The sequence below is a fragment of the Leptinotarsa decemlineata genome, unplaced genomic scaffold, assembly GCF_025532065.1.
Source record: "Leptinotarsa decemlineata unplaced genomic scaffold, Ldec_3_MD MMD2_tig00000008_RagTag_RagTag, whole genome shotgun sequence".
In the NCBI taxonomy this organism is placed as follows: domain Eukaryota; kingdom Metazoa; phylum Arthropoda; class Insecta; order Coleoptera; family Chrysomelidae; genus Leptinotarsa; species Leptinotarsa decemlineata.
The window spans coordinates 12,381,548-12,403,631 of NW_027412537.1; the positions used below are offsets into that span (position 1 = coordinate 12,381,548).

A 22,084-nucleotide genomic window follows, 5' to 3' on the forward strand; every position below is an offset into this window, starting at 1 on the left:
ATAAAAACAAGCCCGAAATGTGGTGACATCTGTATGAAATGCGAATTTTATTGAAACTTATGCAACTATTTTTGTCGAATATAACAAACAAGGATAACACCTTTGTATATAAAGAAACACCTTTGTGTATGAAGAGTCTATATACAAAGATAACACCTTTGTATATAGTATACAAAGATAACACACTCTGAAGAAATACATTGAAAAGGGTAGTCCGATACGACAATAAACGATCACTACCTTTTACTGACCGACGAGTAGTCAAATCAAAAGTGTTTGTTTTTAGTCCGATCTTTCATTCCGACGGAGTGGTAATAATGAATGATAAAATTGATAAAGAGTTTTTGATAATTCTTGTGGGAGATGAGCCTCGCTTGTGGGACCAGCGAAACAGTTACAACGGACTGCATAGGATCGCGCGGCGTCCGATGATCGTCCCATATCGGGTCGGGAGAAATACGGATTCAATATAGGTGCAGCCTTTAAACTTAAGTGTTTGTTTTTCTTCCGATGTCGTCCGATGGTCCTCCGACATCGGGTCGGGAGAAATACGGATCCAATATAGGTGCAGCCTTATGTAGATTTATGGTTAATTACTGCATTTGCGAGTATTTTTTTTCGACATGTAGTAAAAGTGAAGTGAAAGATGGAGTTTGCCAGGATTTACTGATTTTTGTTAGGAATTTCAGAGTGAATCATTTATGTAACTGAAATTGCTGAACAATGCTGTTGGTCATGGCGAGTAGGCTTTCACGGCAGGTGTCTAATAATAGTTTGTTCGATATTTCTAGGTTTTTATACCTGACGTTTCATCAGCTACTACTGCAGACAGTCTCAAATATGATGCGGCAGCATTCGAAGTGATTTACCTTGTTGCGAATTGCAACGCACAAACTGCGTTTATCATACTCATCCGTTTCTCCAAAACAAGCACTGCTCTCAAACACCAGAAAATTGCAACACTCCTCTCAACACGCGTTTCATCAACCAAGTTGGCGGCTTTAGGAGATGCAATTTCCATTAGCACAAGTTCAAAAAATACTACAATGGGATAAAAAAGAATACACATGCGTCATCAGTTTGTGTATCCGATATAAGTCGACAAACTGGCACAAACTAATGGAAACGAAGAACCTAATCTAACCTAAATTCACTAATAGCACAGCTTACTTACTATAAGTAAGCTGTGCTAATAGCAGGTGTCTTCAAAAGAAGGAAAAACTGTTACGTCATATGTTGCAAAACATTGGTAAAATGATCAGGCGATATAAAGTTTTTCTAACTTTTCTAGTAACTAACGTTACTGCAGTTTTGTCCTATAAGGACATTTTCAAATTTATACATTAAACTAATGTAATGCATGTATAATGTAATGTAAAAATATAGAAAGTTTCAATTCTCTTTTCTTCATTATGATTTCCTACCACGTAGTAACCTACATCCATCAATTTATTGTTTTCAGGTAGCCTGTAGATGTCTATAATTTTCAAAATTCTGAAGTGTAAACATAGTAAAATGAAGTTACTATTTCTTAGAAGAAAACAGCCAATTTCCGGCAAATTCGAACCATTTGCCTCAATTAATCACCTTTCCACCATATCTCTTATTTGAATACAATCAACATCGCAAAAAAGTTACTACTCTCACTCTCATACTGTATATTGCATAATATTTCAAAAATAATGAACAAATAGATTCAATTAGAGTACGCCTTTCTGACATTTTCACACCGAAACGTCAAATAAATATTCATGACTCCCACGAAGAAAATCAATCCAAGCGAGAGGAATCTTTTCCAACTTTGCTTCCCTTGCTTCAGTAAATCTTCAGTGGATTGTGACGAGATAATGCTGCGAAGTTTTGGCAGAGAATTCACCGAGTACGAATATGTCATAGAAAACTTGGCAATACGACGTGCTCCCAAAGTGTTACTGGATTCTTACCAGCCGCCTCCAAAAATCAAATCCCGGTATGGTCAAACCAAAAAACCCACGGTAAAGCATCTTGCCGCAGGTTCATCTGTGAAGAAGCCTTCTCCAGAAGTAATGGTTGGTCCCGTGGTGGAGACTGAAGACGCTACTCCGGAAGATTCTCATCTTCTACCTCCTATCGAAAGCCGAGAGAAACCAGTTTGTGGACCATGTACTCCGAACATGGCCGGTTACAATCCCTGTCAAACAAAAGGATTTCACAACGTTCCTTGTAGACCGTGTAGACCACGAACTGATGACAAGATGAACCAAAATGAAACGGTATTGAAAAAAGCCTTGGTTCCTCCTATTTATCGAAGAGGACCCCCGAAACTGCAGGTAAAGTAAGTACAGTTAGAGTCTCATCTAGAGTATCTCCAAGAGATTTTTTTTCGATATTATTCGTTAGTTCTTTAAGAAAATGGTTCATTCATTAGAAAGTAACGCTTAAATGTTTCCATTTCAAAGGAAAATCGAAGTTACAAAAATTACTGTGACGTCACTTCCATCGGACTCAAATCCCTTTTTAAACCACGTTCCAAAATATATATAATTTTTGTAAAGCAGAAAAAAGTAAATGCGACATAACTATTGAATTATTAATACTGAGTCAAATGTCTTTTTAACAAAAATCCAAATATAAAGTATTTGTTTCGTGAGATGAAATGCTTCTTAATTTTGGAACTTACCTCAAAAACAAGTTGGCAATGTCTCACGAACAGGCAGAACAACAAAAATACAAGAAGAAGAAGAAACGGTGTTGCCAAGTTCAAATCAAATTTTAGTGACGTCACGACTATCGTTTTACCTCAATTTTGAAAAACAACTGACGAAAAAATTATAAAAAATATAGAACGAGGGCGGTAGTATTTAAAAATATGTAGTTTTCACTTATGTGGTTATCCCAATATCAGCGTAAGGATCCATTTTATACGTTATCCATTAGTTAGGAAAACAAGATGAATACATTGGTGTTGATAGCTCGCGCTAGTATCTTAGTATCCTATTAGAATTCTATATTTGTGTCTGTCAAAGCTATTTCTCGGGTTTATTGGCCGTGGTATGCAATTTTTATGTCTGAAGTTTTTTCTACTACTGTGGTAGGCATTATCAAAGACAACAGATAAAGTTTCTTTATGGTATGATTCGGTTGCATTGCAGAACAGGCAGCCAAAATCTACTTTTGCTAATTCTCTCTTCCTTTCTATTGCAGTTTGTTTATGTGTTCATGCATTTCTATTGCCTGAGTTTAAGTGCCTGTTCAGTTTTAGCTGATTCGTCGATATGCTCTAGACGACAATTTCTCTTGTGTTCGAAGAGCCATGGTCGGTTTTCGACATTTCGATCTCTCCATATAAGTACTAGTTTTTTTACCGAGCATGTTCTCACGAAGACTTAAACCGCGAAGGTTTTGTTGAGCATGTATTTCGATGTCATGTGGTTTGGAAATTTGTTTGATGTTCCTTCCTCCACATATTTCAAAATTTCTGTTTTGTCCGATCCCATGTAACTCTCTGAGTTTCCAAGTCTGAATTGGCCCACCCCTGCTTACCCCAAAAACACTGCCAACAGAAATACCAAAAAATTGTCGTTAGTTCCATACACAATTATTATGATGTAGTTTTCTGAGGAAATTGAACCTTTTGAAGCATGCAATTGCGAAAAAAAGGTGCCATTTTGGAATTTTTATTTAGCAATACTTGGGTGACTGTATCTCCGAAAGTAAGCCGCAGCGCCAGGTTTTGCCTCCAGATTCGTGATCAGCCAACAAAAATAAGCAGATCTCATTGGACGAACTTTCGAAAAATCCCACGAACTATTGAAAAAAATATTCACATAAAAAATCATATTAGAATGTATTTGAAAACAGAAATAAACATCACTTTGTCTTTCCTGTCGATCAGTATTTTTTCTAGTAAGGTTTCAGCAGATATCCACAAAGATGGTGAGGTAGAAAAGAGCTCCAAGGCGGAAAAGAAAAGTATTCCCACAGAGATCCAAGAAACAATCGACGCTTTGAGAAGTGCCCGTCCAACTCATTTAGCCCCTCTTCCGCGGAAGAATCAAAGAAATTTGATGAGAAGCGTGTCAGATACAAGTTGCGATAAAGAAACATTCTGTAATTTCTTAGGTAAAATTATATATGTTCCTTCGAAAGCTTTCAGAGTATTGACTATAAAATTTCAGGGTTGGAAAATTTCAAAGAAGAAACCTCCGAGGAAACTAGGTCTTCTCGAATGAATATCTACTTCATGGAAAATAAGAGAAAGCCTTCATCTCGGTCCCCACAATTTAGAAAGCGATCTGTCTCTCCGCGGAAAACAGAGACCAGTATGATTGGTTTTTTCAACACTACTTGTGAAAGGCTCTAAGTTATCTTTGATACAAATTCCACTTTCACTTCTCTAACTGTAAATTTGAAAATATGAGCGCGTTTTACTAAAGTTCACAGGGTTCATGGATAAACTTTCGATACATTACGCACATATTCTCTTAGGTTCGTTTATAGTAAGCCTTTTTATCTAGAGAGAGTAATGAAGAGGTAAAGAACAGTACTATAGATTCAACAGAAATCAAATCACTGTAATGACTCGACTCAAAGAAGGATTTATATCCGTATTCTCCGTATATCGGGCAAAGCAGCCTACTGAGCTCGTCTGAAATATTCAGCTCAGCTCAAATATTCATGTTATACACTGTAATACCAAGCTTTCTAAATCCCAAAATACATGTGGCAACACCGAAAAATTGCTGAAATTCTTCAAGTATCATGATCATGTAGCACAATAAACAGAGGGAAGAAGAATTTTATGTCAAAATAAAAAATAACAAGTGAAAACTGTACAAAGTACAAATCGAGTAGAAAGGTCACAGGTACAGACATGATATTCCGTATTTCGGATCATTTTTGTTCCTGGCGTTACTTTAGTAACAAAATGTTACTTTTTGGTGTTCAAAATCACCAAGTTACGTCGTTACTCATTTTGTTATATTTGGGTAACTATTGTATTGTAAGTCACTTCCTTTATTGGAAAGTATTTTAAGGTAGCGACGCCTAACATGTCTTTAAACATATAAAACATTTAAAAGTTCGGACTGCCATAAGTTAGAAAAAGAGTTGACAGAAATTTTAATGCCATTGAAAGCACTAAAAGTTGAGCAAGCCTTGATAAGCAATGAATATATAAATTCAAAAAATACAGGAATGCTAATTTGTAAAACAAACAAATCATTTTAACCTGAAACAATGAGTGAAATGCCACTTATATAAAAACAACAAAAATGCCAAAAAAATTAAAACAGCATAATTGAGTAGTTTCGGAAGTTTGTTTTACGTGTGAAGTAGTTGTTTCGAGGGAGGATTTTTTTTCAGTCTGTGTCTGAAAGTAACTCCTTTGCATGATCTACACATTTTTGTAAAGAGTTCATTTTGAAATTAATTATAAAGACGGAGAAGTAGAAAGTCAAAACCATTATTTCCCAAATATCAATATCTCCTGAAATATGCCCCTTCCAATTGAAATTAAATAAACAATGTTTCAATAAGTATTTTTTACAAGTACAGATTTTCTTTTGCAATCGTCAACATAGTATTTTTTTTATACATCCTGTATATACATGTAGTGTTGGTTGAACCAAGCATGTCTTTGATGATTTCAGACGATGTGAGTTGAACTGTATCATACATTTTTGAGAAGAAAGAAACTTTTATTTTTTTCTTAGATAACTGGAAGAGGAGAAAATGCAGAAGAGATTGACAAACATAAACTCGAGCAAATGGAAATTGAAAAAGAAAAACTGAAAAGTCAAAGTCTCAAATGGAAAATTATCATAAATAAACACAAAGGTTATAAGTATACTAAACCGTGTGTTACAGATTCATAGAGCATCTCTTTTTTAAATTTAATCGCTTTTTAAATGTCGAATTAGAACATAAAAATAATATGTTTTCGCTTCTGACGTATTTGTCTGTCTTTTGTGGAACACATTGGACTTGTTCTCCAAATTATTCCTAGAAATATGTAAATGAGCTCAGGCATTTTAGCTCAAATAAACTACTATGCATGGAATTATTTGAAAGCAGAACGTTTATGTAGATATTATTTTCGAATATTCCTTAGATTTTTCCTTAGATATTTAGACTTAGATTATGCCAAGTTGATAAAATAAAAAATTACTTATACTGGAGATTTTACCATAAGCGTGAATGAAAACGCCAGTGAGGGAAGTATTCTGTCCAACTATTCAACTATTGTTGTTTTAGTTATCGACTGTTATTAGGCAATTTGTCGTGTGAATCCGAAATTTTATATTCTCACTACTTGAAAAATGATTCTGTGGAGAAAATATTAGCGTCTGGTAGTTAGTATGATTTGAAACGTATCCATGATGATTCACAACTAGCGTTAGGTTGGTTTTGAACTCAGAGTAATGTCCTTGTTTCTGAAGCCAAATTACTTTGTTTATGTTTACGACAGTCCTCCAACTAACAAAAATAGATAATACCGGTATTTCGTCGTTTTTTGAAGTTATTTTAGTGATTTGAGTGCTTATTGACAGATATAATTAATTTGTAGTGCAAAAAGTAATTTTGAAGATGGTGAAAACCTGCGTTGTTTCTGAATTTTCGCAATCGCATGTTGATGGATCCAGTCCAAAGAATTATGTAAACAATTCCCTCAGTCCCCTTGTCATCATTTTACTGTGAGAGAGATAGATATCTTGGTTGTCTACAAATCTGTTGTGTTTATATAATCTCTACTTATTTTTTATTACTCTGAGGATTTGAATCGAAATTTGACGTTATGTTACGTCAGTTGTCAGTATCTGCTTTATTTTGAGCGTTATAGGTTATAAAGTGCTGGCGAATCCTATTAATAGTGACGTCACTACGAATTGTTTTTTAATACATCCTCGGATACGATTAAACGACAGAAAACACCATTGGTATTCGATAAAAATATTAATGAGATAGATGATGAGTTAAGATAACTTCTTATTCACATTCTCTGAAATAATAATTTTTGTCATATTCATGATCAGAGAAAAAAAGTACACAAATAATAATAGCATTTATCACGACTTTTGAATTTCGAAAAAAAAAACAAAAAAAAAAGAGGTGTGTACTGTAAGCCTGTAACACACGTTATATACATGTATATACTTCATGAGAAACATTTTGCATCGTCATTATTTTCCCATTTCAGACAAGATTAAGAAAAAAGACGTATCTCCCAATACGGTGTCTTAGTCAAGTTGACGTACCGAATCTACAAAAGTCAAATTCAATTTAATGTCGATGTTTTTTGTAATATTGTTATCATTTGCTTTAAAAAATGTTTCATTTGCCACAGTCATTAAGAAAAGTATAATAGGTTGGTGAGTACAATTTTTGAGTGAATTCGGCGGTGACAATTTGAAAATTTACTTTCAGATATGCGACGATCGTGCCTCTCAAACATTTCCAGTGATTTATATTTGCCTTCAGAGGCAGGTGAAGTCAACAGCTTCGTGATATTAATTTCTTCAAAGACTATTAAACCTTCATGCAATTTCAATGTTTATTCCTCGACTTCTGAGATTCGATTATTGTTTGTTATGGAGTTTTTTGGACAAGTAGCATGCAAAGAAAATCAATTTGTCGTGGTAGGTATGATCAGTTGTTACTAAAAAAGTTGATATACAGGTAATATAATTAATTTGAACGGAAATATACAGCGCTGGGTATTGAAGCAAAAAAGTGTGTCAAGTGTTGTAAGTTTTTTAATTTTGAATCTATACAACTTATTTCTTATCCAATTTCAAGAATCCTGATGTGTTTGAAAAATACTTAGCATTCAGTTCGACCTCGGCTGGTTGTGGATTGACAATTTCTAGTCCTTGGAGGGGAGTAAATGCGACACTAGAAGCAGTACCAGATAGTTGTTTTTTCACAGTTGAACTTCCACCATAAATTTGCTGTTTTTGTAAATTTTTCTGTAGAGTTTTGGATATTCTAACTTTGGTTTTCTCGTCCACTTGAGGCAGCCTTATCCTTCCTGTTCCTGCTTTACCAATCGTACCTTTTGAGTAGCCTAAGTCTTCTTGATAAGCATCATCTTCAATATCTGCAAAGTTTAGTCTATTGGCGTGTTTTCTAAATTCTGTTAGCGCATATCTCTCTTTCATTTTTCTTACTCTCTTTCCTCCCCTCTTCTTTTTTGACTGGTCTATAGGCTTGGGAAGGGGTTTGACAAATTTTACTGGTGGAGGTTCCTGAAGTTTGTCTAATTTTCGTTCAATTTCATCCCGTAACCGCCTGCCTATACTACCGTCAGGACTCTGATGGCAAGCATCAACTCGTCCCGCCAGGGTACATTTTGAGGCTACTAATTTCGCAGCCGTTCTTCTCAAATCTGGTGGAGTATTCTGAACAATATCAGAATAATAGATAAAGCCTGTATGAGGCAACATTGTCGACTGAGAAAAACCAGAAAGAGATTTTTTCTCCTCTCCTAGAAGTAGTACATTACAGGCAGGAATTCTGGAAAGCCTAGTCAGACCTCCAGCAACGCCCAAAATTTTAGCAGCTATCGAAGCACCAAGAATGACAGTTGTGTTTGGAGCCATGAATGTCATTCGGCTTTCCACATACTCATATATCTTCAGTTTGAAATTGTTCAATTCCATTGCCATGTTACAGGCTTCATCAATTTGCTCTTCCTCAAACTTGGAAAGTAAGGTTCCTTGTGTTGTAGAAGCAGTTACAGACACAACCATAATGGTTGCCTGAGTCGAAAACTGTTGCAATATTTCATTTATTTTGGCTTGATCTAAATCGTTTCCTAGTCCTTTTACTGTTCTTAGATATTCCATTGGACTAACAACTAAAGAATAAAGTTCCGGAAATCGTTTCTGGTATTTGTCTCGAACAAACTTATGTACAGTCACAATTTCACTATCTATTTCTTGGGCAAGATTGTTGGCTTCCACAATCAGTTGATACTCTCGGTCAGCTTTTACTGGCCCCACTATATCTACAGCTCTCCTAACTTTGGTACCGAAACCTTCTATTTGGGACATAATATTGGTAAGCTTTTCTGAATCTCTCAATTTACAGAGTTCTGTGACTGAGTTTATCTGTGTGATATCTTGTTCCATAATTACGTCGTTAATATTTGGCATTTCTTCAGTATCTTCATCCATTGCCTCTGTGAAATCATCATGATCGTTTCCTTCTAGATCAGCTAATAATTCGTCGGCCAGAGACATTCTTATAGAATATAAGAAAACCGCAGTTTCCACAAAATAACCTGTATTTTAAATATTACTGGAATTGTTATTTAACACCTCGATCACCAACTGATCGTCTTCAAAAGGAAGATTGAACTGAAGAAACTTGCTAGGCTAACCCTAATTATACTATACAGGTACACCATACAGGTATTCAGGTATACCATACATAGGTACCTACTTCTTAAGTGTCTTAAATTTAAGACACTCAAGGTACCTGAGTCTTAATCCTCAAATCAACTTTGTATGTATTTTTGAAGAAAGTTCTAGTATTGTTCACGAAAAATGTAAATTTTTAAGTGTTACAAGATCAATCAAATATATAAGAAAGAGAACCAGACCAAGTACTGACAGGATTCAGTACTTCTCCCCTCTCTTTTTACTCTTGCAAAAACTGTCATTTCTGAAAAGTAACTTCAGAACTATCTATAGTGATTTCCTCCGAATCAACAAAAATGCAACAGCTGGTTAACGGAAAAACAGATTTGAAACAGAACAGATAACATGCCTTTAATGAAAATTACTTTCAAACAGCAAATCTCAAAAATGGATACTACAAACATCATCTACAAATGACAGCTGACACGAATGACAAATACACAGAGTGGCCAACTCATAAAACACTTTTATTTAACAATCCATAATTCAAAAAACAAACCAAAACTGACCAAATTATTTTCAGAAATCAAAAACCCGACGTTTGGGAAACAAGAATTAATTGAGTTACCTTTATGAATGCTCAAAATTGTTTGGAATTTTAAAACATTCAGAGAAACAACTTAGGTTCATTTGTCATCAGTTTCGAAAACCAATTGAAGAACATTTACCAAAATACAGTTGCAAAAATAAGTTTGTGATTAGTTTAGTGCTGCTCTTTTACAGAATGCATAATTCTGTAAAGTAATTTATTGTTTTTATCGATTCATCCCCAATTTGAAATGAATAGTTACAGTTCAATTTGGACTTATTGCTTCGGAAAAAATTTACAAAGTGTATAGACTGAATTCAAGCTGTAAGGTGATATTTTAACCTCATTCAGAATTCGGGTATTGGAATTTACATTTTCAATATTGTAAAAACTTGTAAATATAAAGAAAGGTGATCGTAAAATAACTGTCGAATGTCTTGAATAGTAAAATAAAATCTGCTCATTTAAATAGTACACAGGTTAAAAGATATAAGATAGTGTTGCTCTCAAGAGTTGTAATGATGTTCCTATTTATTTTATATATAGTAATATACCAAATACACCTAGTTTAGTCTTCCAACAAACGATAATGAACCCCTATTAGTTTGTGAATCTACCTCCATGTATATAGGCACTTTTATTTGATAATTTGGAAAAAAACAAATTCAAAAACTCTCTCAACATCTTATGAACGATCAAACTGAATTGAATAATTCGCCATTATTGAATCTGTTTATTCCCAGGTAAAAATTGTTAGGTATATTTACAGGTAGACTTTCGAGATACCTGACTTTTTCAGGTAGATTCATTACTTAGGTAGACGACTAGGTACTAGGAAATCATACAATAAACTCTATTGATTAGTTTTTTTTTACTTTTATTTGATACAGAGTGATTGGGGCATAGTACAACTTTATTCGTTTGATAACACAAATATATAGGTATTTTACTCAACAATCAGAAGGGATTAGCTTTTTATTTTTTCTCTTGCTAGTTTCACTCTCCAGTGCTTGGAGTATCAGTCCCTCGGCAGTGAAAACATTCCATATAAACAACATTGGTTTCACTTTATTCTCGAAATACGGTAAACGCGTTTTCCGTTGATTTGTAATGCCGCACTTATACCAACAAGTTCCACTCGCAACAGTTATAATACAGCCTTTTCCAAACATCTAGGGAATGTTTCCTTTCAGAAAGACGTGTTTATGATATAAATATATGCTAACACAGACAACACATCGTCGTTAAATTTTTCACGTAAAGTATTGCAGCCTTCCGAAGTTTCGTCTTCTCATCTCCCCTATAGCAGTAGATATCACATAAAATAAAGTTCTCTTATTCTACATTGATGAATTTTCAAGTTGTTTGCAAATAAATGAAAAAACAATGTTTCAAAGAAACCTCTTCTCGAAGTATTTTCATATTTGGTTTTCATTTTCAGTACAACGATGACGATACGATAACAGATGTGTGTACAAAGGATGCCGACCAAGGAGTTTACAAGCATCACATGTTGGTTGAAAGACTTTCTTTACTAGTGAATATTCAAGAAATTGACGAGTTTAGTCTAACGAAAGTGGTGATTACGGCAGCAACGATACCTTCTAGTATCGTTGGAGACTGTGGAAAACTTGGAAAAATCAATTGTTCAATCAATGATGCCATATGCATAGACCGAAATCTTCAGTGTGATGGAGATTTCAACTGTGGAGTCAAGTTTGGGTTCGATGAAGACAAGATAATTTGTGGAGGTTATTTATTTTCTGAATTTCAAAAATGCGAGTCGAAGTAGTCGATTTATTGATTTTGCGGAAAAACGACTTGAGAAAATTTATAGCTTCTCATACTTTGATGCACTGCTTTGCTTTGCGAGGAATTATCACGATATCATCTTGGCAGATTGTTGGGCCAACATTTCAACAAAACTTAAGCTTGATTTCATTATATTCAACTTCATTAACTTCCGAATGGTTCCTGTTCCGTGCTGAGTATACTTTCTATGAGGTATTCGGAACAGGAACGTTCCTCAGCACATATTTTATATATGAAATCATCTTTACGAGAACATCCCGTTGATCGCCAAAGCAGGCTCAAAATGATTTTTGTCGGTATTTTTGGGTATTTTTATCTTCCACAGTCTGAAAAATATGAAAATTATAAGACCCAAAGGAGGTCGATAGAAATTTTTGATTTCTTCCACAAAAAATACTTTTCTTCACTACCAAAAATGATATATCTTACTTCGATATCATAATATGTCTTACTTCGATATTACGATCTCTTTTCCGCTCATCCCACCAAAAAATATAATGAATAGTTATATGAAAAGTATGTGCTGAGTCGTTCTGAATGCTCAATGGGGCGACGAACTTGACTCTCCTTACACATTATATGTGTTCCAAATTTGCCTGATTTCATAAAAAATATTTTTCAGTTGTTCAAGAAAACATGTGGGTGGTTATGCTGTTCACATTTTTGTTTGTAACCTACAGCTCAATGCTCCTTTATCGTTGTCTCAAAAAAAGTACAACGCCAGTGCCGCAAGACTTCTTTATTCTGAACGAAAACAAAGACGAACGGATCCTCAAACCGCACATGAAACCACCACAACTGAAAATTTCTCGTAGCTTTTCCAAAGACCAAATCAAAATATCGTTATATGACCGAGGTCAGGAGCCATCTGGAGGATCTGTTGAGAAAGAGAAAATTATAAGTACCTTTCACGAAGAGGGCATTCCATCATCATCCATTACGGAGAGTTGGGAGGAATCCGCCGACTCGGAAGACACCAGGAATTTTGATTTCAGGAAAGTGAGAAAAAAGAAGTGGCCAGTGTTTACTAAAGGAGACGTGCCTTCTTACGAAAAGCGTCTTTCGGAAAGGATGAAACTGAAAATGCTTACTTGCACCACCAGTGAGGATGAAAAGCCTAAAGTAACATTTTATGCTACTACTACGAAATTGCCATAGCATATATTTATTTCTGTCAAAATAAGTCAGTAAATAATCATAAGAGTAATTTCTTTCATTCACTTTTCTGATATCTTTCTGCTAAATATATGTCTTATCATTCGCTAAAGGTTGATTGAATTGATTCACAGCTCATTCTTGAAGTATAATTTTTTTTTAATTTAACGAACTGTCTTCCTTTAAGTATACCAAGAATTTGCAAACATTTTTAAATAACCAAAATTGACTGTTGGTGTTTCTCAAAACTTTTCAATCAATATTCAAGTTAAATAACCCCAAATCTCAATTACTATTGATAGAATTGGCCAATACTTGTAACGATTTACCGATACGATACTGGATTTTCAGCTAACGCTTACACAAAAAATAAATACAGAAACATACTGGATGCAGCTTTGGATCTTCGTATTCAAGTGTCGGACATAAAGCCTAAATTTCGTACTATTTTAAAGATATGTTTTAAAATTCAGTTGTTCACATCAAATAGTTATTACATTGTAACATTAGTTGTTACATTGTAACAAGTATTTTTCATTTATAATTTTTCTTTCTTCTCGTCGTAATATGAAAATATTCATACTACTAGGTGAACATATTCCAGTTATCGAAATAACCAGCTAGGATTTCATCAAAAAAGCTATGCTCTATTGGTGTTCCATGGCCAAATGAAATTGGGAACCCCTGCTCTAGATTATAGACTATAGAGTATAGTGAAAAATTTCACAATAAAGTGTTTCTTGAATATCTCAATTACTATGCTCATTTATGATAGTTACAACTACATATAACAATTACATTCCCAGTTTATGTTTGGAATACTTTAAACTGAATTGCGAACTAATGATTCTTCTTATTACAGCAAACGAATGAATTCACCATTCAAATTGATATATCAGCATAGATATTTACATTTTCCCCAACAAAGTATTTAAGTAACATTTTATTGTGAGATTTTCACTGAACTCTGAACCATACCCCAACGATATTTAATGGATAAATGCGTCGAATCGGTACTTCTCTCAGTTAAGAAAAAAATAATTAGAAGAATTTTTTCCACTGTTCAAGATTTCTAAAGGTGCGTATTCATTTGCAACAAAACAGTCCGAACGAACAAAGCGCGCGCGCCCTCTGCAACAAAATTTTTTCCATCGCGCCGAACAACCTGCAACAAACATTTTTGCGCGGAGCGTTCCGCCTGAGTTGTTCGCTGCGATTATACTTGTAATTTCTGTGTTTAGTACTCAGTCTCTTGGTATTTAGGATGGATGCAAACGATATTGCCATAGCTACTGGTGCTTTCTCAATTATAGAGGCATTAATGGAGGCTTAAAAAAATAAAAAAAGAAAACAACGAAGAATGTGGGCGAGGCGCCTTTTTTTGCGTCGTCAAAATATGGCATTACTTAATGACCTAGATGATATGCATATGCAAAATTTTACAAGGATGGGTGCAGAAGATTTTGAAAATTTGATATGTTTAGTAGGTCCTAAAATAGCCAAAAAAGACACAACTTTTCGAAAGGCAATTCCGGTGCAAGATCGTCTGGCAGTCACACTTCGCTTTTTAGCAACAGGGGACTCGTACAGTAGCCTACAATACTTATTCGCCACCCAAGCATCATACTTTTTTATTTTATTATAATGACAATTATTTTTTGGGTCCCATAACACGAGTTGTCTTTCATACTCATCTATCAGTTCCAAACATTTTTCCTTACTCCAATCCATATCAATTTATTTTAAAATATTATTTGTATCAAATTAATAAAATAATATAACCACCAAAAACTCACGAAAAAACCACAAACGCGCGTAATGCTCCTTACTCTCGTACTAACTGAAGACCGGCGAACGAATAAATTTCCTTTGTGCAAATCGCATTTACCGACAAATCTCGGAAAATGTTTGGCGCGTTCGGCGCGACGTACTCACTAGGGGAATTTGTTCTGCGCGCGCTGCGCGCTTTCTTCGTTCGGCTGGTTTTGTTGCAAATGAATACGCACCTTAAGACCTACATCAATGAAAAAGAATAGAACAAACCATGCGCCTTCCTTTTAAAATATATTTTCAACAACCGTTCAATTTCAAATACTGAGGCCATAGAATCTTAAAATCACGTCACATATGAATAAAATATAAAGATCATGTTTCTTCACTGGGTGTAGAAGAGCGAAGTACGGAGGGTAGTGCCTCCTCTTTCATAGAAGTAACCGTTTCGAATTGATATTCCTGGTAGCATGGGGTAGATTGTAAAAATGAATAAAAGAAGACGCCTTACAAGGTTTTCTCGCGTCATATGTCGGATGTCATCCGTAATCACTTCATTTTCGTTTGTTAAAAAAGCAAGTTGAAGTGCTGTCAGATGCGATTTATAACAAAATTCTAAACAAAATAATTCATTTGTGATGATCGACGATATCTGATTAAACTCCTAATTATACTTATGAACCACCAAGGCCTAACTTTGCGGTAGCACTCTAAATTGTTCACACCTGAAAAAACGTCATTCATTACAAAATAGATTAAAAGAGATTCAAACAATGCCTCTATTTGGAAAATCACAAAAAGGACCGGCAGACGTTGTGAAATCCCTCAAAGAAGCTGTGAACTCTCTGGAAAAAGGAGATAAAAAAGGCGAAAAGGCCCAAGAGGATGTGTCCAAGTACTTGCTTTTGATTAAGAACATGCTGTATGGTACATCAGATGCCGAGCCCCAGGCTGATATTATAGTGGCACAACTAGCTCAAGAACTGTATAATACGAACTTGTTGTTATTGTTGATACAGAATTTGAATCGAATCGATTTTGAAGGGAAAAAGGATGTGGCGCAAGTTTTCAATAACATCTTGCGCAGGCAAATCGGAACTAGATCTCCAACTGTGGAATATATTTGCACTAAGCCTGAGATTTTATTTACGCTAATGACTGGGTTAGTTGATATTTATTTGTGAAGTAATTTCAATAAATAGGAAGTTGATGATTCCTTTGAGGGCAGTCCAGTTTCATTCAAAATAAATATATTCTTGTGAAATTATGATTCATAATGTTGATACAGTCAGTTCAATCTTATCTATTCTAACTTGCATATCTATTTTAAAACTGCCTGGTAAATATGCATTTTGAAGGCTTGCACGAGTTTCTAAAAAACTTTATAGACTTATGTATTTTAGTTCTCTGATCAAGAATCTGAAGTCAAATTTGACATTCTGGTCCACTGCAGTATTCTTATTGTCACCGGCAGACTTTAAGAGGAGACCTGTTGTGACATTATTTTCAGTGGTTGAAATAATTGACACACAATATTATCTCACTATCATTCAAAAATAGGGGATTGCCTAGTTTAGGTCCCAGCACACTTATATTAATGAACCTACAATATAAATAAGTGTTTAATAGCACAATTAAAATATAACCCAACCTAACCTTTAATTACTAGTACTTATGTTAAATTAATATATTGAGAATATTTGAAAGTTAAATTGAAACGGTTGCAAATCATTTATATGCAACACCTCTAATACCATATTGTTCCATTTTCATTTTATTCGTTGGTTTTAGAGATTACCTTGAAAGTAATATGAAACATGTCACAAATTACATAAAGTTAATTCACATTCAAAACTGACAATTTTAAAAATAGATATCAAGTATATTAAAATATATAATTGAATGAAAGTATCTAATTAGATGGTATAAAATTCTTTGATATTTTAAAACCAACAGAAAAGTTTTGAGATATTTTCTGAATTTGAAGTCGGCATTTTCCTTTTTAATTGATTCTGGGAGCTTATTGTAAATCTTTGCACCATCAGAGAAGGGTTCCCTGAGAGTTACGACATTCAAATTATTTCGAGGTGTTTTTAGATGGTGGTTAAAACTGGTTGAATAACTGATCATTACTATGAGTGCTAACCCTTTTTTCATTTTTACATATGTAACAAAATATTTTTAAAATTTACAGGCAAGAGGTAGGAAGCATTTTCAGATTGGCAAATAATGGTCTACATGATTCTCTCCGACTTTTATTTAATAATGTTGTAAGACATTTTTTCTGAGGTAAAAATAATTTCTGAGCTGCTGATGCTGAACGCCACGATAAAATTCCATATGTGAGTCGTGACTGAGTTTCAGCATAATAAAATTTGTTAGTACGGACAAGTTGAGAACTCTTTGGTACAGTATATGTAAGAGAATTGGGAAATTGATACAGTCGACTTCAGAATTTTGAGAAGCACAATACATAAGTGTAATCAATGGAAAATTTGTCTAAATACAAGCTTTAAAAATGAATATTTGAAAATTGCCGTAATCTGGACTGCTTATCAATTAGTAATATGTTTTCAAGCAATGCAGAAGAATAAGTAATCGAGAGGACTTTGAATCAATTACAGAACACTTCAAAAACTATAAAAAAAGGATATGCCACTTCTGAAATTGAAAAAAAAATTATTGTGCAACTCAAAATAATTAGAAACAAAATAATTAGAAACTACTTCGATTGACTAACAGTTTGAAGCCACACTGTATATGCTCATGTATTTGTAGTACATACCTGCATTAGTGAGATTAGTTGATATTGATGACTGATAGTTTTCATATTTGCATTTTTCAATTTTTTTTTTCATTTTGTCGAGTTGTACTTTTTGACTTGAGCTTTGCAACTGTGTATATTGTAAGCCTCAATAAAGTCTATTTCTGTATTTCATTCTTATCTACAAAGACATATAAAGGCCACAAATTATTTACAAAATTCTCGAGTTTGAAGTCAGAATTTAACAAAATTATAAAATAAAGGGGTTTTATTAAATTCCAATTTTGAACTTGAAATTGAGCGATTTTCTTTTCAAAACATGCAAAGAAGTAACTTTTAGACACAAACTGAAAGGAAAGCCCTCTCGAAACAACTATTTTCATGTAAACATTGATTTACACGAAAAAGAAAAAGTACCTATGAAACAAATCCTTTTATACGCATATTGAAATAAACAAAAAACACTTTTTTCCATACATTCTTTATGAAATTGAAACAGACATCATTCAAAGGATTGCTACACAATATAGCACATGATTGCTACACAATCATGTGTAGCAAGCCTGTGAATGATATCTGAATCAATTCCATATTGAATGTTTGGAGTACAAACTGAATAGAAAAAAGTGCTTTTTGCATACTTCAATGTTCATATAAATTAGTTGTTTTTTTTGAAAGGCCTTTTTTTGGTCAAAATGTTCACATAATTTTTTTCGAAATCACCTTCAAATTGAGAAGAAACCATTTTGAACCCAGAAAACCAATATTTTTTTTACAGATATGAGCACCAAGAAATTGCTCTGAACTGTGGTACAATGTTACGAGAATGTGCCAGATATGAAGCTCTAGCAAAAATTATGTTATATTCTGACGACTTTTACAATTTCTTTCGATACGTTGAAGTTTCTACTTTTGATATTGCTTCGGATGCATTCTCCACCTTTAAGGTAAATCGCTTAGAAATATTTGATGATATTGCTACTAATCGTTCATTTTTTCAAGGAATTGCTAACCAGACATAAAATCTTGTGTGCAGATTTCTTAGAGGTGAATTACGACAAAGTTTTCGGACACTATCAACGTTTGTTAAACTCAGAGAATTATGTTACCCGACGCCAAAGTTTGAAATTGCTAGGAGAGTTACTGTTGGACAGACATAATTTTACGGTAAGGAAATAATTCATTCAAGCTAATGATAATACTCAGAACTTTCTGGTATCCATAATGTCAGTTAATTGCATTTCTTGGTTCAAGGTGATGACAAGGTATATTTCCAACCCTGATAATTTGAAATTAATGATGAATATGCTTAAAGAACGTTCCAAGAATATTCAATTTGAAGCCTTCCATGTATTCAAGGTAAATGTGTATATTGTACTAGAACTAATTTTAGAATTATCTTACATTATGAATTGTTTGGTGGCATGTTGTTTTGTGTTTGTGTGAAATTTTGGAAAAAAGAGTATCAACCGCAACATAAAAAACAAGCTGACATTCAATAAGTATGAATGAAAATGATTTATTGATAAGAATTCGATATACAGTGTGTGTTACTTGTCAGGAATTCACCCCATATCTTTGTTGTTTATAATGTAATTCCAAACATATTTGGAAAGTTGGTGTATATGCAAAATTCCGCCAAATTGACCAGAAAATTTATAGGTGAAATTTGTTTCTAAATTTAATTACAATATCTCCAAAAACCCATAGTTACGAAATAATTTCGAAAGAGCCCAAAAACAATAAAAAAAAAAAGTTGAAATTCGTGTTTTTCACTATTGAAAGTAATTGTAACTCCTTTTTGTAACTCCTATTCTTGCTGGAGGTAGCTATTTTCAACAATATGCTCAATTGCATTTTTCTTTTATTCCAATAATTACTTTGGCACATAATTTGGATAATATTGTTGGAAAAACAATTCTACTAAATTCGTTACTTCAGAAAACAGCCACAAAGAAGCTGTTCAACGAAGAGGGGCTGTGACGTCACCAGATATACGAAATGCGGCTCCTATAAATTGTTGAGAAAATTTATTACTTTTCAATAGTTGCCCATAATAAAATTAATATTTTTCATTGTTTTTGTACCGTCATTTCTCATGAATTGTGAACGATATGAAAAAAATAGCCTTAATGTTTTTCAAAAATGTATACATAGTTTTTAACCGGAAATTTATTGAAAATATCGTTTGAAAGATTAGCTTCATATGAAGCATTTTTTTAACATTTGAGCTATTACCGCATATATCTCTTGAGCTGTTTAGCATGTTTAGTTTGTTGGTGGGAGGCATAAAGTTGGCATAAAAATGGATCAAATAATTTGCATCAAATTTTGTGTAAAGAATGGAATCAAGTGCTCAAAAACACTCGAAATGTTGACAATGGCATACGGTGATTGTGCTTCGAGTCAGAAAAATATTTACGAGTGATAAAAGCTTTTCACAGAAGTTCCTTCCAAAATTGATTAATTGTTGAATGATATCCATGGGGATCCAGATTTACTTAAAAGGGTGGTAACTGGTGACAAATAATGGGTATATGGTTATGATATCAAAACCAAAGTTCGATCAAATTCTAAAATGTTGGTCAATGTTTTCTTCGATTAACGGTGGCGTAGTCCATTAGGATTTCTTGCCACACTGTCATTGCTTTATGTAATTTTTGGCCCAAAACAACACCACAATTATGCCTAAACTACATTATTCACCAGATTTTGTCCCCTGCGACTTTTTACTGTTCCCAATATTTGAAGTGACACTCTGCCTTTTCATCAAAATATGTTTTTACATATCTAGTATTAGATTTAATGTTATTTCCTTTGGAATTTGTGAATAAAGACATATTATTGTTATTGTATATGTTGAAGTTATTGTATTTTTGATAACTATACTTTTTTGTTGTGGTTAATAAAGACCTAATATTATTATTACAGTTGAATGGAAGAGTTCTGATTGTGTTACTCAAATGACAAGATCAGAAACTGAATTCTGCCTTTTGACAAAAATGTAGGATATCATTTAAGAACTGCCTGTTTTTTTTTATATCTACTATATGTTGTACTGCATTTTGTCAATAAAAGCAATTATCATTATTATTATCACCTGCATACAGTTGTTTCTTACAATGCTGTGTTTCATATCGAGCGAATGTGTTTAAAGTATGTGATGTAATTGGCCAATACTTGATGAAAATCCATACTCAATAACATTTTATTGTATCATTTTCACTGAATAGTTTCCAAAACTGCAACACGTGTTCCACCATACTACAGCTTTCTTGGTCTGAGGAAACTATCAAATAGCGAAACACGTGTTGCAGTCTTGCAAACTGTTCAGTGAAAATCTCACAATAAAGTATTACTCAAATGTGTATGACATGTATAATGAATGATATAAGTAAATCAATGAACTAATTTATTTGTTCTTCCAGGTCTTTGTTGCCAATCCCAACAAGCCGAGACCAATCCTAGATATTCTCCTACGAAATAAAGAGAAGCTCGTGGAATTTCTCGTAAAATTTCATACGGAGAGGGCCGAAGACGAACAATTCAATGACGAAAAGGCTTACCTGATCAGACAAATACGGGAATTGAGACCTTTACCAGAACATTAACACATTTAAACATATTCTACTTGTCAATATTTTTATCGCTACTCATTTTAATTTGCAAAAATCAACTAGACATATCTCCAGCTCCATTGAGACTCCTATTAAAATATAGAGTAATAGATAGGCTGTTTTGCTGAACATCACAACTCACCTTCCCCTTTCGATCTGAGCAAGAAATTCACCATACTGGGTGATCCAAAATTAACTCAGAACTTCAGCAATGATAGTTTATGATTGGATTTTGGAAAAGAAACTGACACTCTACACTCTGGTACGAGCTTTTTAATGTTTCGTAAATTGTATTGTTTGCTCAAAATTATTTCGGTGGGCGTTTTCGAGAGTTTTGATGAAGTATCACATTCCTTAGAGAGGAAAATAACTACAGGGTTGTGCATTTCTGCCACAGATAACCTTCAAAACTGTGCCTAAATAGTAGAAATGTGGATGTATGATTGCTTTTTTTAACCGAAGAACCGAGAGTTTTTATAAGAGATCGCAAGAACTTTGACCACTCAGTGTATTAGAAATTTAGTGTAATTTGGCTTAATACCTGCTTCTTTCCGGTTCGGAGAAAATTTCGAAACGAATTTAGAAAATAGGCGCCTCAACATATATCTTAATCCTAAATCGTTGTTGAATGGCAGGGTGAAGTTCTTTGTTTAAAATACTGATAACAATCTTATTCCTATTGGTGTATTTACGTTAACCTATACTGTATAATTTTTTCTAGTTGGTTTTTGTGTTTTTAATTGAGTTATTATTTTATGCGTAATTCCTGCCAACTATTATGGTCGAATTAAGTATGAATGTTAGGTTTCTGTGAAATTTATTGAATTATGGTAATATTGTATTTATATTGAATATTTAAAAATAAAAACTGATAGATTGTTTCTGTAGTTTTTTCTCCGCGCCGATAAAAATTCTACACATTGAGTTTCCATTAAAAGTTTGAGGTGAATTTATCGAAAGATTTCTTCAACAAAAGTTTTAGAAACCAATTCATTGCGATTTTTTTTAAATTTTTTACTAATATGCAGGAATTCAC

General features: G+C 33.7%; 3 protein-coding genes and 1 pseudogene across 4 annotated transcripts; 3 read left to right on the forward strand and 1 right to left on the reverse strand.

Annotated features, from left to right (window-relative positions):
* The first annotated feature begins 1,694 nt into the window (after positions 1-1,694).
* On the forward strand, positions 1,695-5,817 carry LOC111509773 (uncharacterized). 2 transcript variants are annotated; one of them, XM_074171071.1, is made up of 4 exons: positions 1,695-2,314; positions 3,887-4,101; positions 4,158-5,635; positions 5,694-5,817. In XM_074171071.1, exons 1-3 carry the CDS (start codon positions 1,752-1,754, stop codon positions 4,340-4,342), a joined length of 963 nt encoding a protein of 320 aa, XP_074027172.1. In that variant the 5' UTR covers positions 1,695-1,751; the 3' UTR covers positions 4,343-5,635; positions 5,694-5,817. The 2 variants fall into 2 exon arrangements, with proteins under 2 accessions (XP_074027172.1, XP_074027173.1); XM_074171072.1 differs by having other exon boundaries at positions 1,695-2,309; positions 3,891-4,101.
* A 1,373-nt stretch (positions 5,818-7,190) lies between these two features.
* Positions 7,191-12,949, forward strand: LOC141480717 (uncharacterized). Its single transcript, XM_074171070.1, has 4 exons — positions 7,191-7,349; positions 7,405-7,616; positions 11,372-11,681; positions 12,365-12,949. The coding sequence occupies exons 2-4, from the start codon at positions 7,407-7,409 to the stop codon at positions 12,898-12,900; spliced, it is 1,056 nt and encodes a 351-aa protein (XP_074027171.1). The 5' UTR covers positions 7,191-7,349; positions 7,405-7,406; the 3' UTR covers positions 12,901-12,949.
* On the reverse strand, positions 7,716-9,632 carry LOC111509772 (U4/U6 small nuclear ribonucleoprotein Prp31 pseudogene; annotated as a pseudogene).
* Positions 12,950-15,200: 2,251 nt separating the features above from the next.
* On the forward strand, positions 15,201-21,927 carry Mo25 (calcium binding protein Mo25). Its single transcript, XM_023165600.2, has 5 exons — positions 15,201-15,829; positions 18,210-18,378; positions 18,434-18,598; positions 18,686-18,790; positions 20,860-21,927. Exons 1-5 carry the CDS (start codon positions 15,441-15,443, stop codon positions 21,040-21,042), a joined length of 1,011 nt encoding a protein of 336 aa, XP_023021368.1. The 5' UTR covers positions 15,201-15,440; the 3' UTR covers positions 21,043-21,927.
* Positions 21,928-22,084: the final 157 nt, after the last annotated feature.

Bases quoted from the DNA above. Each gene is read 5' to 3' on its own strand.
- LOC141480717 (XM_074171070.1), top strand. From the start codon at position 7,407: ATGCGACGATCGTGCCTCTCAAACATTTCCAGTGATTTATATTTGCCT. The intron at 7,617-11,371 runs GTAGGTATGATC...TTTCATTTTCAG, and splicing joins AAGAAAATCAATTTGTCGTG to TACAACGATGACGATACGAT. The intron at 11,682-12,364 runs GTTATTTATTTT...AATATTTTTCAG, and splicing joins AGACAAGATAATTTGTGGAG to TTGTTCAAGAAAACATGTGG.
- Mo25 (XM_023165600.2), top strand. From the start codon at position 15,441: ATGCCTCTATTTGGAAAATCACAAAAAGGACCGGCAGACGTTGTGAAA. The intron at 15,830-18,209 runs GTTAGTTGATAT...TTTTTTTTACAG, and splicing joins TTATTTACGCTAATGACTGG to ATATGAGCACCAAGAAATTG. The intron at 18,599-18,685 runs GTAAGGAAATAA...TCTTGGTTCAAG, and splicing joins TGGACAGACATAATTTTACG to GTGATGACAAGGTATATTTC.
- LOC111509773 (XM_074171071.1), top strand. From the start codon at position 1,752: ATGACTCCCACGAAGAAAATCAATCCAAGCGAGAGGAATCTTTTCCAA. The intron at 2,315-3,886 runs GTAAGTACAGTT...TATTTTTTCTAG, and splicing joins CCCCCGAAACTGCAGGTAAA to TAAGGTTTCAGCAGATATCC. The intron at 4,102-4,157 runs GTAAAATTATAT...ATAAAATTTCAG, and splicing joins AACATTCTGTAATTTCTTAG to GGTTGGAAAATTTCAAAGAA.